This window comes from Oryctolagus cuniculus, chromosome 19 (assembly GCF_964237555.1).
Source record: "Oryctolagus cuniculus chromosome 19, mOryCun1.1, whole genome shotgun sequence".
NCBI classification, from domain to species: Eukaryota; Metazoa; Chordata; class Mammalia; order Lagomorpha; family Leporidae; genus Oryctolagus; species Oryctolagus cuniculus.
The window spans coordinates 34,568,514-34,582,535 of NC_091450.1; the positions used below are offsets into that span (position 1 = coordinate 34,568,514).

The window sequence follows — 14,022 nt, forward strand, 5'->3', positions numbered from 1 at the left end:
CACAGTTCATTCTATACAGGGGCCAGGCCAGACCCCACAGCACACAGTTCATTCTATACAGGGGCCAGGCCAGACCCACAGCACACAGTTCATTCTATACAGGGGCCAGGCCAGACCCCACAGCACACAGTTCATTCTATACAGGGGGCAGACCCACAGCACACAGTTCATTCTATACAGGGGCCAGACCCACAGCACACAGTTCATTCTATACAGGGGCCAGGCCAGACCCCACAGCACACAGGTTCATTCTATACAGGGGCCAGGCCAGACCCCACAGCACACAGTTCATTCTATACAGGGGCCAGGCCAGACCCCACAGCACACAGTTCATTCTATACAGGGGCCAGGCCAGACCCACAGCACACAGTTCATTCTATACAGGGGCCAGGCCAGACCCCACAGCACACAGTTCATTCTATACAGGGGCCAGGCCAGACCACACAGTTTATTTTGCACAGAGGGTGGGGCCAGACCCCCAGCACACAGTTCATTCTGTACAGTGGGTGGGGCCAAACAGCCCGGGGGGTCTGCTGGTGGCTCGGGTGCTTACCCTCGGGTAAAAACAGGCTCAGGTCATGCTCCCGGGGAGAACCAGCCCCACCCCGTGCTGCTCAGTCCTGACAGCTCGTGCTGGGCACGGCCAGGCTGCGTCAACAGCCGTTCTGTGAAGGGGCACAGCCCAGGAGGAGCCTGGCCACTGGTGCAGGGCTGTCTTGTCTGGAGGCTCACTTCTGCCTCAGCTTTTTGATGAAGGAAACCTCGTCCCGATTGCGGATCCCGTAACTGAAAGGACAAAAGGCGCAGTGTCTGACTGCAGGTGGGTGTGTAAGTCCCCACCGCAGGGGTGTGGGAGACCCCGAGTGAGCCACAGGTGAGGCGTGCGCGCCCGCCCGCAGGCCCGAGAGGAGCAGCCGGCCGCGGTTCACTTGCACGCGTCGCCCCGAGCTGTGCAGCCCTGAGCCACGGCTGGAGAGAACCAGCAGTGCCCATGCTCTGCTCCGCTGCCTGCCATCTCCTGAGCCCCGCGGAGGCAGCAGACCACGTGACCCCTCCCTGGACTTACTCGCGGAGCTTCTTCCTGTCCTCTGTGAGCTTCTCTCCCGCAGAGGTCAGGTGGTACGTCCTCCACACGTAGGACCTGCACGGGGGGCCTCAGGTAAACTCCCGAGCAGGCCGAGCGCGGCAGCTCGGGGGGACAGTGCCGTGGGGCCTGCCAGAGGGGCAGAGGGGCAGCTGGGCCCCGCACACCTCGCGAAGGAGACAGACGGCAGTGCTGAGCTGCTGTGAGGACACGCGACTCAGCAGGACAGCGAGGCCAGCAGTGTCTGAGGAAGGGACAGGGCCACGGATGGTGCTCCAGCTGTCACCAGCGTAGGCCATGGACGGTGCTCCAGCCGACACTGGGGAGGCCACTTCTGGACACACTAGTGTCCTAAGTGTCCCCAAGTGAAGGTATCAGCAGCTCAGCTGGGTGACATGACGAGAGACGTGTAAGAGCAGCGGAGGGAGCTTTCCTGCAGGCCCCTGTGACGGGCCGTGACGGGGCTGCTGTCCCACTCACCAGCTGATGTGCTGAATGCCCCCTTCTCGCTCCTGCTTGAGCTGCACGTATCTCTGGATGGCCTTCTTCAGGTCCAGGACCGTGGCGTTCTGCACCACGACCACAGCTGCAGGGAGAAGACGTGGGGTGGGGATTCACAGCCCTGGCTTCCGCCTGCGGGTTTCCCGACGGCCAGGCCCGCTACCATCTGAAGCGGAGAGCGGCACTCACGCATGACTTCTCCGTCCATCTTGGACACTCGGACCGTCATCGCTTGGCCGTATTCTAGTGCAATCTGGGAGTTGATCTCTTCCAAAGTCACCTAGAAAGCGCCAAGCAGGGGCAGTGGGAACCCTGGCTTTGTTTATCAGCCCAAACGGAACCAAACTTTATGGAGGGCCGGGGGAGGGGCTCCCTTTAGCACCTCAGTCTCAGGTTCCACCCGACTTCTCTATTTCATGCCGAATGGCTGTGGAAGCAGGGAGAGTGAGCCCCCAGGGGCTGCTGGGGGGGGAGGAGGGAGACGCTGGGCCTTTCAGTTTGCCCAAGAGCCCCTGGTCACCAGGATCCAGGCCAGAGCCCTGGACTAAGTGGGAGGCATGTGTGCAAAATACACAAGGCAGGAACACACGGCAGTGATAAGACTGCAGTATAACACTTTTCTTAGAGGAAATTCGCCTCTGCATCTACTTATTTGACGGGGGCGGGGCGGGGAGGAAGGAGAGGGGAGAGAAACACGAGTCTTCCATCCGCAAACGGCCCCAGCACCCAGGGCTAGGCCACGCCGAAGCCAGGGGCCGGGAGCCTCACCGGGCCCCAGGCACTGGGCCGCCCTCCGCCGCTCCCCGAGGAGCGCTGGCAGGGAGCCGGAAGGGAGCGGAGCAGCCGGAGCTCCCATTCTTCAACTGTCCTTTACCGACAACCTTCTGCATCAAGTTTGGCACCGTTTCCCCTGCCCCTTCACGCCGGGCCCGGACCAGGCCGGCCGCAGTCCCCCATCAGCACCTCTCCGGCGGCAGGTGGCCGCTCTGGCCGCGCGCACCTGGATCGGCAGGTCGCAGAGCAGCGGGTCCTGCACCACCATGGCGAGACCCTCCTGGAACACGTCCACCGCTTCCGAGTGAGGCAGCGTCTCCTCTTCGTCCTCATCCTCCTCCGGCACCTCGGGCCCCTCGGCCTCCTCGGCCTGCTCCGCTGCCTCCACGGTCGCCAGCCCGGAGCCGCCGGCCGCCGGCCCAGCCACTCCACGCTCGGGAGGCGGAGCACGGACGCGGACTGGGCCCACCTCCGTGAGGACGTCCAACCACCGGCGGGCCAAGGGGCGGGGCGGGCGCCCCAACCAATGGGAGTGCGAGGCGGCTTGCCGCAGGGCCGGCTGGGAGCGAGGGTCGGCGTGTCTATTGGTGGGCTAGCGGCGGGGGCCGCCGGGACCAACGTGAGGTCGAGGTGGGCGGGGTGTCGGCGTCGCGCGGCCAGGGAGCTTCCGGCCGTGGGGGCGCGCGGGCCAGGGCGCCGCCATGCTGCTGTTCTGCCCCGGCTGCGGGAACGGGCTGATCGTGGAGGAGGGCCAGCGCTGCCACCGCTTCGCCTGCAACACCTGCCCCTACGTGCACAACATCACCCGCAAGGTGGGCCTCGACGTTAGGGTCGGCCTCCGGCGGCCCCGGCCTCGCGTCCCTGGCCTGTGGGCGCATCTGTCCAAGACGCGCGCACGCCGGCGCCTCTCGCCTGGCCCGGCCGCCGCCTCCCTTCTGGGGCTGGTTTCGGAGTCGCCTGGTCGGGGCAGGGCGGCGGCTCCAGCTCCGGCCGCGGCCGCCCTCGGTGCCGCTCCGCGTCCCGCGTGGCGCCCGGCGTTCCTCGGGCGGCCTCCGTTTACTCGCGCTCCCTGGAGTGCTCCCGCCCCCCTCGGTCCCTTCTGCTGCCTTGTGGTCCGAGCGCGGTCCAGGGCAGAAGGCCTCGGCAGGCCTCCTTCCCTGTGTTTGTCCGGCCGCCTGGCTCGCACCTGGAGCCCCGGGGTGTCCAGCCGGCGAGCCGCGCGCACTGGCCTGGCACCCACCTGGAGCCCCGGGGTGTCCAGCCGGCCAGCCGCCCGCACTGGCCTGGCACCCACCTGGAGCCCCGGGGTGTCCAGCCGGCCAGCCGCCCGCACTGGTCTGCCGTGCACCTGAAGCCCCGGGGTGTCCAGCTGGCGAGCCGCGCGCACTGGTCTGGTGTGCACCTGGAGCCCCGGGGTGCCCAGCCGGCGAGCCGCGCGCACTGGCCTGGCACGCACCTGGAGCCCCAGGGTGTCCAACTGGCGAGCCGCCCGCACTGGCCTGGCACCCACCTGGAGCCCCGGGGTGTCCAGCCGGCGAGCCGCCCGCACTGGCCTGGCACCCACCTGGAGCCCCGGGGTGTCCAGCCGGCCAGCCGCGCGCACTGGTCTGCCCTGCACCTGGAGCCCCGGGGTGCCCAGCCGGCGAGCCGCCCGCACTGGCCTGGCACCCACCTGGAGCCCCGGGGTGTCCAGCCGGCGAGCCGCCCGCACTGGTCTGCCGTGCACCTGGAGCCCCGGGGTGTCCAGTTGGCGAGCCGCGCGCACTGGTCTGCCCTGCACCTGGAGCCCCGGGGTGTCCAGCCGGCGAGCCGCCCGCACTGGCCTGGCACCCACCTGGAGCCCCCGGGTGTCCAGCCGGCCAGCCGCCCGCACTGGTCTGCCGTGCACCTGAAGCCCCGGGGTGTCCAGCTGGCGAGCCGCGCGCACTGGTCTGGTGTGCACCTGGAGCCCCGGGGTGCCCAGCCGGCGAGCCGCGCGCACTGGCCTGGCACGCACCTGGAGCCCCAGGGTGTCCAACTGGCGAGCCGCCCGCACTGGCCTGGCACCCACCTGGAGCCCCGGGGTGTCCAGCCGGCGAGCCGCCCGCACTGGCCTGGCACCCACCTGGAGCCCCGGGGTGTCCAGCCGGCCAGCCGCGCGCACTGGTCTGCCCTGCACCTGGAGCCCCGGGGTGCCCAGCCGGCGAGCCGCCCGCACTGGCCTGGCACCCACCTGGAGCCCCGGGGTGTCCAGCCGGCGAGCCGCCCGCACTGGTCTGCCGTGCACCTGGAGCCCCGGGGTGTCCAGTTGGCGAGCCGCGCGCACTGGTCTGCCCTGCACCTGGAGCCCCGGGGTGTCCAGCCGGCGAGCCGCCCGCACTGGCCTGGCACGCACCTGGAGCCCCGGGGTGTCCAGTCGGCCAGCCGCCCGCACTGGCCTGGCACGCACCTGGAGCCCCGGGGTGTCCAGCCGGCGAGCCGCCCGCACTGGTCTGCCGTGCACCTGGAGCCCCGGGGTGTCCAGCCGGCGAGCCGCCCGCACTGGTCTGCCGTGCACCTGGAGCCCCGGGGTGTCCAGCCGGCGAGCCGCCCGCACTGGTCTGCCGTGCACCTGGAGCCCCGGGGTGTCCAGCCGGCGAGTCGCGCGCACTGGCCTGGCACCCACCTGGAGCCCCCGGGGTGCCCAGCCGGCCAGCCGCCCGCACTGGCCTGGCACGCACCTGGAGCCCCGGGGTGCCCAGCCGGCCAGCCGCGCACTCTCGCGCACACATGGTTAGCGCCTGTCACTTCCCCTCCTCCTCACGGCTGTGCGTCTGCTGGGCTCCCTCCATTCTCTGCCCTGGTGGTCCTGTCCCCTTGCTTGGAGGCTGAGGACTTGTTTCTGTTAGGTCACAAACCGGAAGTATCCGAAGCTGAAAGAAGTGGACGACGTGCTTGGGGGAGCGGCCGCCTGGGAGAATGTTGACTCCACTGCAGGTGAGGGGAACCTTTTCTGACTCCGAGCTGGGAGTGGCCTGAGGTTGCTAACTGTGCCCTGTCTCATCTGATCACTTGGATGATGTAAGCACCTCAGAATGGAAGATATTGCCTTCGGCCGGTGCCGCGGCTCACTAGGCTAATCCTTCGCCTGCGGCGCCGGCACCCCGGGTTCTAGTCCCGGTCGGGGCACCGGATTCTGTCCTGGTTGCTCCTCTTCCAGGCCAGCTCTCTGCTGTGGCCCGGGAGGGCAGTGGAGGATGGCCCAAGTGCTTGGGCCCTGCACCCCATGGGAGACCAGGAGAAGCACCTGGCTCCTGCCTTCGGATCAGCGCGGTGCGCCGGCCGCAGCGCGGCGGCCATTGGAGGGTGAACCAACGGCAAAAGGAAGACCTTTCTCTCTGTCTCTTTCTCTCACTGTCCACTCTGCCTGTCAAAAAAAAAAAAGGAAGATATTATAATTATTGTTATTATAAAGCAACAAAAATAATATTTGTTATTTTATAATAAATATTATAATTATAATATTTGTTATTTTATAATTGTTACACCAAGTTTTGGTTTAAGTCTTGGAGTCATAGGCAGGGGTTATATTCTCAAGGCAACCTCTAGTTGGGGACCTTGGTTGAGTGTGTTTTTCAGATTTAGCTTTTATTTATTTGAAAGGCAGAGTTGGAAGGAGAGAGGGAGAGAGCTCTTCTGCTTTGGTTCACTCTGGAGATGGCCACAATAGCTGGAGCTGGGCCAGGCTGAGACCTAGAGCTGGAATCTCCATCTGGTCTCCCACGTGGGTGGCAGGAGCCCAAGTACTTGAGCCATCGTAGACTCCTTCCCGGGTGTACTAGCAGGGACTGGCTCAGAAGTACAGTAGCTGGGCTCAGACTGGCACTGTGATACAGGGTGCACCTGTCCCAAGCTGCACCACAGTGCCTGTTCCTGGTTGAATCTCTCTCTCTCTTTTTTTCCTTATGATCTATTTATTGATTTTTTTAAGGATTTATTTATTTGAAAGTCAGAGTTACACAGAGAGAGGAGAGGCAGAGAGAGAGAGGTCTTCCATCTGATGGTTCACTTCCCAGATGGCCTCAACGGCTGGAGCTGTGCCGATCCGAAGCCAGGAGCCAGGAGCTTCTTCCGGGTCTCCTGCGCAGGTGCAGGGACCCAAGGACTTGGGCCATCTTCCACTGCTTTCCCAGGCCATAGCAGAGAGCTGGATCGGAAGAAGAGTAGCCGGGACTCGAACCGGCACCCATGTGGGATGCCAGCGCTTCAGGCCAGGGCAGTAACCCACTGCACCACAGTGCCGGCCTGACAGCCAGGATTTTAACCTGTGCTCCGATAGAGGAGGCCAGTGTTGGAAGCAGCGGCTTCATCCGCTGCACCACTGTGCTGACCCTAAACTCATGCCTTTAATTCCATTTTCCCGTTAGTTTCAAGTACTCTCATGTGAAGACAGACATTTATGTAAACTACTCACTGGGGAGAGTCATGTGGACGAGCAGAATGCCACATCCCCTTGATGAGGGGGCTTGAACGTGCAGGAAGCCCACCGCAGTGGATAATCAAAGCTGATGACTTCCAGTACACGGTTCTGTCAGTTAGGTGTGTCCTGGGAGAGGCGTTTGTAAAAGTTGGTAAGGTTTTAGCCTGCCCCGACAGTGGGCGAGCGAGCTGAAGTGAGTTTTTTCTGCCTTGATCTCTTGACTTCACTTTCTTTGGGCCTGAAAACCTGAACCTAACAGCCGGCCCCTTTTTCAGCTTTTTACTAGAATTATTATTTTAAAGCTTTATTTGGGAGGCGGAGTGACGGAGAGAGAGGGAGACACAGAGTGCGTGCTCTTCCATCCACTGGTTCACTCCCCAGATGCCACAACCGCCAGGGCTTGGCCAGGCTGAAGCCAGGGTTTAGGAGCTTCATCCGAGTCTCCCACGCGGGTGCAGGGGCCCGGGGTCTTGGGCCGTCTTCTGCTGCTTTTCCAGGCCACAGCAGAGAGCTGGATTGGAAGAAGAGCAGGTGCTCTTATGGGATGCCAGCAGCAACACAGCACCCGCCCATCACTAGAGGATTTAAAAGTCAGGCAGCCTCCTGAGCAGTCGGCTGCCTGAAGCTTCTGCTAGATAATTCTAGGTAAATCCAGAGTCTGTTTCTGGGACATGGATGGAAGTCGGCCAAGAATTTGCTGCTTTGTAGCAAGGATGGCCTTCCCAGATGTTTCTCCTGTCTGAGACTTGGATAGCAGCCTTTAGTGTCCGTGTTTCCACCGACGTCCTGTGTACAGCCTGTCTGTGATGGGGCAGTGATTTCACACACGGACATCTGGCGGAGCAGTGGAGGTCATGTGCCTGGGTTCGAGTCCTGGCCCGGCCTCCTGTCTCAGCGTCTGCTAATGCATATGCAGGGAGGCTGTAGTTGGAGACCTGGGCTCCTGGGCGTTGCAGGCATGTGGGGAGTGAATTGAATGGATGGAAGATCTCTGTCCATGTTTCTCTGCCTTTCAAATAAAAATGGAAAAAAGTGTTAATGAAAGAAAATAAAATTTAAACTATAAAATGTTTGTGGAGAAATGGAATTAAAAGATAAAAATAAATTTACTTAGATGGAAAAAATCAGAATGTCCTTCCCTGGTGTTTTATGGTAGGTGCTTCCTGGACCTTGTTGAAGACCCTAGGGAGAGTCTCTCTGCAACTGGTTTTTTTTTTTTTTTTTTAAGATACTTATTTATTGAGACACAGAGTTACAGAGAGGCAGAGGCAGAGAGAGAGTCTTTGATCTGCTGGTTCACTCCCCATTGGCCACAACAGCTGGAGCTGAGCCAGTGTGAAGCCAGGAGCCAGGAGCCAGGAGCTTCTTCTGAGTGTCCCACGAGGGTGCAGGGGCCCAAGGACTTGGGCCATCTTCCACTGCTTTGCCAGGCCACAGCAGAGAGCTGGATCGGAAGTGGAGCAGCCGGGACTCACACTGGCGCCCACATGGGATGCCGGCGCCCAGGCAGAGGCTCTGCCCGCTGTGCCCCAGCGCCGGCCCCTCTGCGACTCTGAGCCCGCCAGAGTCTCCCGTAATGCGCTGGTCATGAAAACGCAGCAGGCTTGTCAGGAAGCTCGTGTGGAATCGTTACATTTCACTGAAAATACTGAGAGCTGGCGCTGTGGTGTGGCGGGTTAGGCCGCCGCCCGCGACTGGCATCCTGTGTTGGGGCGTCAACCAGCACTGGGCTGATGTGCCTGGCAGCGTCCTTGGGCCCTGCTGCCCGTGCAGGACGTATCTGGCGCTCTGGGCTCCCGGGTGGGACCTGACCGGCTCCTGCTCTTGCCGTCTGGAGAGTGAAGCGCAGAAGGAAGGTCTCGGCCTTCTGCTTGTTAACTGAGATTTCACTGGTGTTGAGAATCAACGCAGACATTTTCATTTTTACACAGTTCTTAACATGCAAGGCAGAATCTAGGAAGCCTGAATTTTCGTTCTGTTTTCAAAAGTCACTCCAGTCATTTCCAGCTTCAAATTTGGAGGCAGCTCTTCCCATCAAGCACCAGCATCTTCAAGCGTTGATGTGACATAAATCCCGCCCTTTACAGGGTAACATCCTGTATGTGACAGACTCAAAAACGTGAACTAAACCACTAGGGAAAGTGGACCCCCACAGCCAGAGATTGACAGAGCACACGTGGTCTGACAGCAACGCCGGGTGGTTTTCTGTCAGGACAGATGAAATGCACCTTTGCCGTTTAGTATGTGTTGTAGGATATAAAAGCCACCCCCACCTGTGGAGTGTCAAGCTGACGGCCACGACAGCCGAAGCCTCCCATGATGGACTGTGTTGTCTGTCTGTCTGTCTGTATTATTATAATGCTACTATTTTCTGGTTGTATCAAAAAACAAACAACCAGCAAGTGATTTCACCTCTTAAAAATTATTTACACTTGGCCAGTGCCGCGGCTCACTAGGCTAATCCTCCACCTAGCGGCACCGGCACACCAGGTTCTAGTCCCGGTTGGGGCGCCGGATTCTGTCCCGGTTGCCCTTCTTCCAGGCCAGCTCTCTGCTGTGGCCCGGGAGTGCAGTGGAGGATGGCCCAGGTGCTTGGGCCCTGCACCCCATGGGAGACCAGGAGAAGCACCTGGCTCCTGCCTTCAGATAGGCGCGGTGCACCGCTGGCCGCGGCGGCCATGGGAGGGTGAACCAGTGGCAAAAGGAAGACCTTTCTCTCTGTCTCTCTCTCTCACTGTCCACTCTGCCTGTCAAAAAAAAAAAAAAAAAAAGTTTCTAGAGCTACTGAAAAACGTGCATTTAAACAGTAGTTGGTAAATTATTCCTGTGGATTGCACGAGAAGGGAGACAGGCGTCTGATATTAACCAGGGCGTCTGATATTAATCAGACTTGGCTTCTTTCTCTTCCTTCATCAGAGGTCACTCTGCCTTTCAAATAGATCCGTAAATCTTTTAGAAACTATGCATGGACTGGAAACTGTTAGTTTCATTTTCTATGAGCTCTTTGAAATTCTCTTACACAGGCTTTTCAGTACTTACTTCAAAGCTGTTTGAGCCTCTCCCCATTACTCAGTCTCCAGCAGTTTGTTACAGCAGCACCAACCGTGGAGATAGCCCCCTTCCAAGTTACTTCTCTAATCAGTCTCCAGCCAGATGGGAGAGACGCAGGGTCCCAGGACGGGAGGAGTGTTTCACAGGGCACAGGTTCACCTGTCCCTTCAGTGTTCGAGCTTGGTGGGAGTGGAGCCTCTGTTGGTAGTGTCCTTAGTGATCTTACGAAGTGTCCCTCACCAGCATCGTTTTTGTGAAGATTTATCTGTTTGGGGTCAGCGCTGTGGCCCAGCAGGTTAAGCTGCCCCTGCAGCACCAGCTTCCCAGATGGGCGCCGGTTCAAGTTCAGTTGCTTCACTTCGCTTCCAGCTCCCTGCAAATGACCTGAGAAAAGCTGCGGGTGATGGCACAGGTCCTTGGGCCCCTGCTCCCACTTGGGAGACCCAGATGAAGCTCCTGGCTTTGGCCTGGCCCAGCCCTGTCTGTTGTAGCCATTTGGGGATGAACCAACAGGTGGACGTCTGTCTCTCCTTTTCTCTCTAACTCTTTCAAATAAACAAATAACTCTTTTTTAAAGATAAGATTTATTTGGAAGGCAAGATGACAGGGTAGGAGAGAAGGAGACCCTCCAACTGCTGGTTAATTCCCCAGATGTCTGTGATGGCCAAGGCTGGCCAGGCTGAGGCCAGTGCCTGGGTCTCCTGCACAGGTGGCAGTGCCCAGGTACTTGGGCCGTCCTCTGCTGCTCTTGCCCTGCACTAGCAGGGAGCTGGATCCGGAGTGGAGCATCCGGGACTCTAACCAGCGCCCACATAGGATGCCAGTGTCGCAGGCGGTGGCCCCCCACTGTGCCGCCATGCTGGCCCCACCAGCGTCATTTTATGTAATGTGGTTCCCTGGTTGGTTTTTCTCCTTTGCAGAGCCGTGTCCCAAGTGCGAACATCCTCGTGCTTACTTCATGCAGCTTCAGACGCGCTCTGCAGACGAGCCCATGACCACCTTCTACAAGTGCTGCAGCCCCCAGTGCGGGCACCGCTGGAGGGACTAGGGCTGCGCTGGCCCAGCTGTGCCGGTCCCCAGGGTGGACTCCTGGCAAGGAATGTGAGCTGTGTGTCCTAGGGTCTTCGCTGGTGTGGCAGAGAGCGAGCCCTCCTGAGGGCAGGGCCAGGGTGCCAGGAACATCGTCCGTCGGTGGATGAAGTCATCGGGGGCCAGAGAGTCCTCGTGGGCGAAGAGGAGACCCTCACTGTGTGCTCTGCTCGGGGGAGGAGACCCTCGCTGTGCACTGCTCAGGGGAGGAGACCCTCGCTGTCTTCTCTCTGCTGGGGGGAGACCCTCGCTGTGCGCTCTGCTGGGGGGGGGACCCTCGCTGTGTGCTCTGCTGGGGGGAGACCCTCACTGTGCGCTCTGCTGGGGGGGAGGAGACCCTCCTGTGCGCTGCTGGGGGGGAGGAGACCCTCGCTGTCTTCTCTCTGCTGGGGGGAGACCCTCGCTCTGTTCTCTCTGCTGGGGGGTGATGAGACCCTCGCTCTGTTCTCTCTGCTGAGGGGAGGAGACCCTCGCTGTCTTCTCTCTGCTCCAGGAGGAGACCCTTGCTGCTCTGCTCGGGGAGACCCTCACTCTGTTCTCTCTGCTCGGGGGAGACCCTCACTCTGTTCTCTCTGCTCGGGGGAGACCCTCGGTGGGAGCTCTGCTTCAGGTTCACTCTGCTCCTCTTCCAGAGCCCTTCAGTATTTATACTGTCTGCACAGCTCAACCCATGGCATGCCCCTGCATATGTAACTGCTAACTGCAAGCTTATTTAACCACAATTTATTTGGAATCTTGTACAAAAAGGAAAAGTCTGATAATGCCTTCCCTTCCTAGCAAACCTTCAAGTTCAGTGACTTCAAACTGACTGCTCTATCTGGGATTAAACAGCACGAAATGTGACAGCCTGACCTTCCGCTTCTTTATCCTTTCTGTTCTTACTCCTTGTTTTCCTTTTTGAGCCTTCCTCAGTTTGCTTCCTAAGGTTGCAATAAATGTATTAGGTTCTTTATACTTCTTGTGTTAATCTTTTTTTTTAGAAAAATATTTACTTATTTATTTGAAAGGGTGACAGACAAGGGTTGGCGTGGAGGAGAGAGATTGTCATCTGCTAGTTCACTTCCCAAATGTGAGCCAGGCTGAGGCCAGGAGCCAGGCACTCCATCATGACATGTGGCACGGTGAGTTAAGCTGCCACCTGCAACTCTGGTATCACATATGGGCACCGGTCTAAGTCCTGGCTGCCCCACGTCTAATGCAGCTCCTGCTAATGTGCCTGGGAAAACAGCAGAGGATGGCCCAAGTGCTTGGGCCCTGTACTCATGTGGGAGACCTAGATGAAGTCCCTGACTTGTGGCTTTGGCCTGGCCCAGCCCTGGCCATTATATCCATTTGGAGAGAACCAGGGATGGAAGATCTCAGTGTGTCTGTCTCCTTCTCTTTCTGTAACTCTCATTTTATTTATTTGAAAGTCAGAGTTACAGAGAGAGGTCTTTCATCTGCTGGTTTGCTCCCCAAATGGCCGCAACAGCCGGAGCTAGGCCGATCAGGAGCCAGGAGCGTCTTCTGGGTCTCTTACATAGGCGCAGCGGCCCAGGCACTTGGGCCGTCTTCCACTGCTTTTCCCAGCCACACTAGCAGGGAGCTGGATTGGAGGTGGTGCAGCTGGGGCTTTGTTCTTGCCATAGGTCTTAGCAACCTGACGTCCATTAGCTCAGGATGTGGTACTGTACTAAACATCATGTTTTCTCCAAAAATGTGTGTGAAAGGGCTTCAGAGTTTGCTGAAAAATGGAAGGTATTAATCTGCCTCTCGTTCCTTTCATCTGAATCCCTGAGAGGAGTGTCTGAGAGCTTTATTTCAGCTCACAGCTTAGAGATGAGAGGGTTGGAGGCCCCAGAGTCCAGCCTCTAATGGAGGCAGGTCGTGGTGGGCATTGGAGGCGTGTTCAGAGTGAGCCCGTAAGGGGGGAGGGCACCTCGGCCACACTGGAGCTGAGGTAATGAAGCCTCTTGCAAGGCTCTCCCCTGGGGGCACGCTCCCAAGGACCTCCACCAGAGCCGTCTCTTGGACCCATCCTTAGGTCAAGGCTGCACCCTAGACCCAGCAACTTAGAATTAGGGCATCAGTTTAAACAGGTGCATTCCTAATAAACATATAATCTGGTATTAAAAGATAATGTCAATTTTCCATGAACTTTTTTAATCATGTGATTATAATTTATTAGTTCACAATAAAAAACGGTGACCTAACTGCATACTGTCATTCTAGATCTAAAGACACAAATAAGGTGAAAATGAAAGGAGGGGCCTGCGCTGTGGCGTGGGTGAAGCCACTGCCTCGTTGCTGGCATCCCAGATGGGCACCGGTTCTGTCCCGGTTGCTCCTCTTCCAGTCCAGCTCTTGGCTGTGGCCCGGCAGGGCAGCGGAGGATGGCCCAAGTCCTTGGGCCCTGCACCTGCATGGGAGACCCGGAAGAAGCACCTGGCTCCTGGCTTCGGATCAGCGCAGCTCCGGCCGTTGTGACCAATTGGGAGTGAACCAGCAGATGGAAGACCTCTCTGCCTGTCCTCTCTCTGTAGCTTTCTCTCTGACTTTCAAATATATAAATCTTAAAAAAAAAAAAAAAAAAAAAAAAAAAAAAAAAAGTCCTAGAGTAAAGGAGAATGAATACTTTCCTTAAAAAGAGAGAAAATCAAAGGACAGAAGATGCCATGCCCATGGCCGCCAGAAGAGGGCAGGGTGGCTGCAATGCACACTCAGTCCTGCAGGGGGAGCGCTCACGGTTCTCTGGCGGGGCCCACAGGAGTGACGCTCAGACGGGAAGCAGAGTGCTGGCTGCAGTGGGGGAGTGGGGAACCTTTTTTTTTGGTATAGATGTATTTAATTTGAAAGAGTAACAGAGAGAAGTCTTCTGTCAGCTGGTTCACTCCCCAAATGGCTGCCACAGTTGGAGCTGGGCCAGAATGAAGCCAAGAGCCAGCAGCTTCTTCCCGGTCTGTCTCCCACGTGGGTGCAGGGGCCCAAGGACTTGGACTTGGGCCGTCTGCTGCTGCTTTCCAGGTGTGTGAGGGAGCTGGATCAGAAGTGGAGCAGTGGGGATTCGAACTGATGTTGACCCTGGGAACTGTTCTTAAATGAGTAG

The 14,022-nt window shown here is 58.7% G+C and overlaps 2 protein-coding genes across 2 annotated transcripts; one reads left to right on the forward strand and one right to left on the reverse strand.

Annotated features, from left to right (window-relative positions):
* Window positions 1-416: 416 nt before the first annotated feature.
* Window positions 417-2,859, reverse strand: SNRNP25 (small nuclear ribonucleoprotein U11/U12 subunit 25). Its single transcript, XM_002723906.5, has 5 exons — window positions 2,586-2,859; window positions 1,775-1,865; window positions 1,565-1,670; window positions 1,067-1,141; window positions 417-786 (listed from the first exon to the last, which is right to left on the reverse strand). The coding sequence occupies exons 1-5, from the start codon at window positions 2,625-2,627 to the stop codon at window positions 729-731; spliced, it is 372 nt and encodes a 123-aa protein (XP_002723952.2). The 5' UTR covers window positions 2,628-2,859; the 3' UTR covers window positions 417-728.
* Window positions 2,860-3,060: 201 nt separating this feature from the next.
* Window positions 3,061-10,896, forward strand: POLR3K (RNA polymerase III subunit K). The gene is made up of 3 exons (NM_001171411.1): window positions 3,061-3,171; window positions 5,227-5,314; window positions 10,769-10,896. Exons 1-3 carry the CDS (start codon window positions 3,061-3,063, stop codon window positions 10,894-10,896), a joined length of 327 nt encoding a protein of 108 aa, NP_001164882.1.
* The last annotated feature ends 3,126 nt before the right edge of the window (window positions 10,897-14,022 follow it).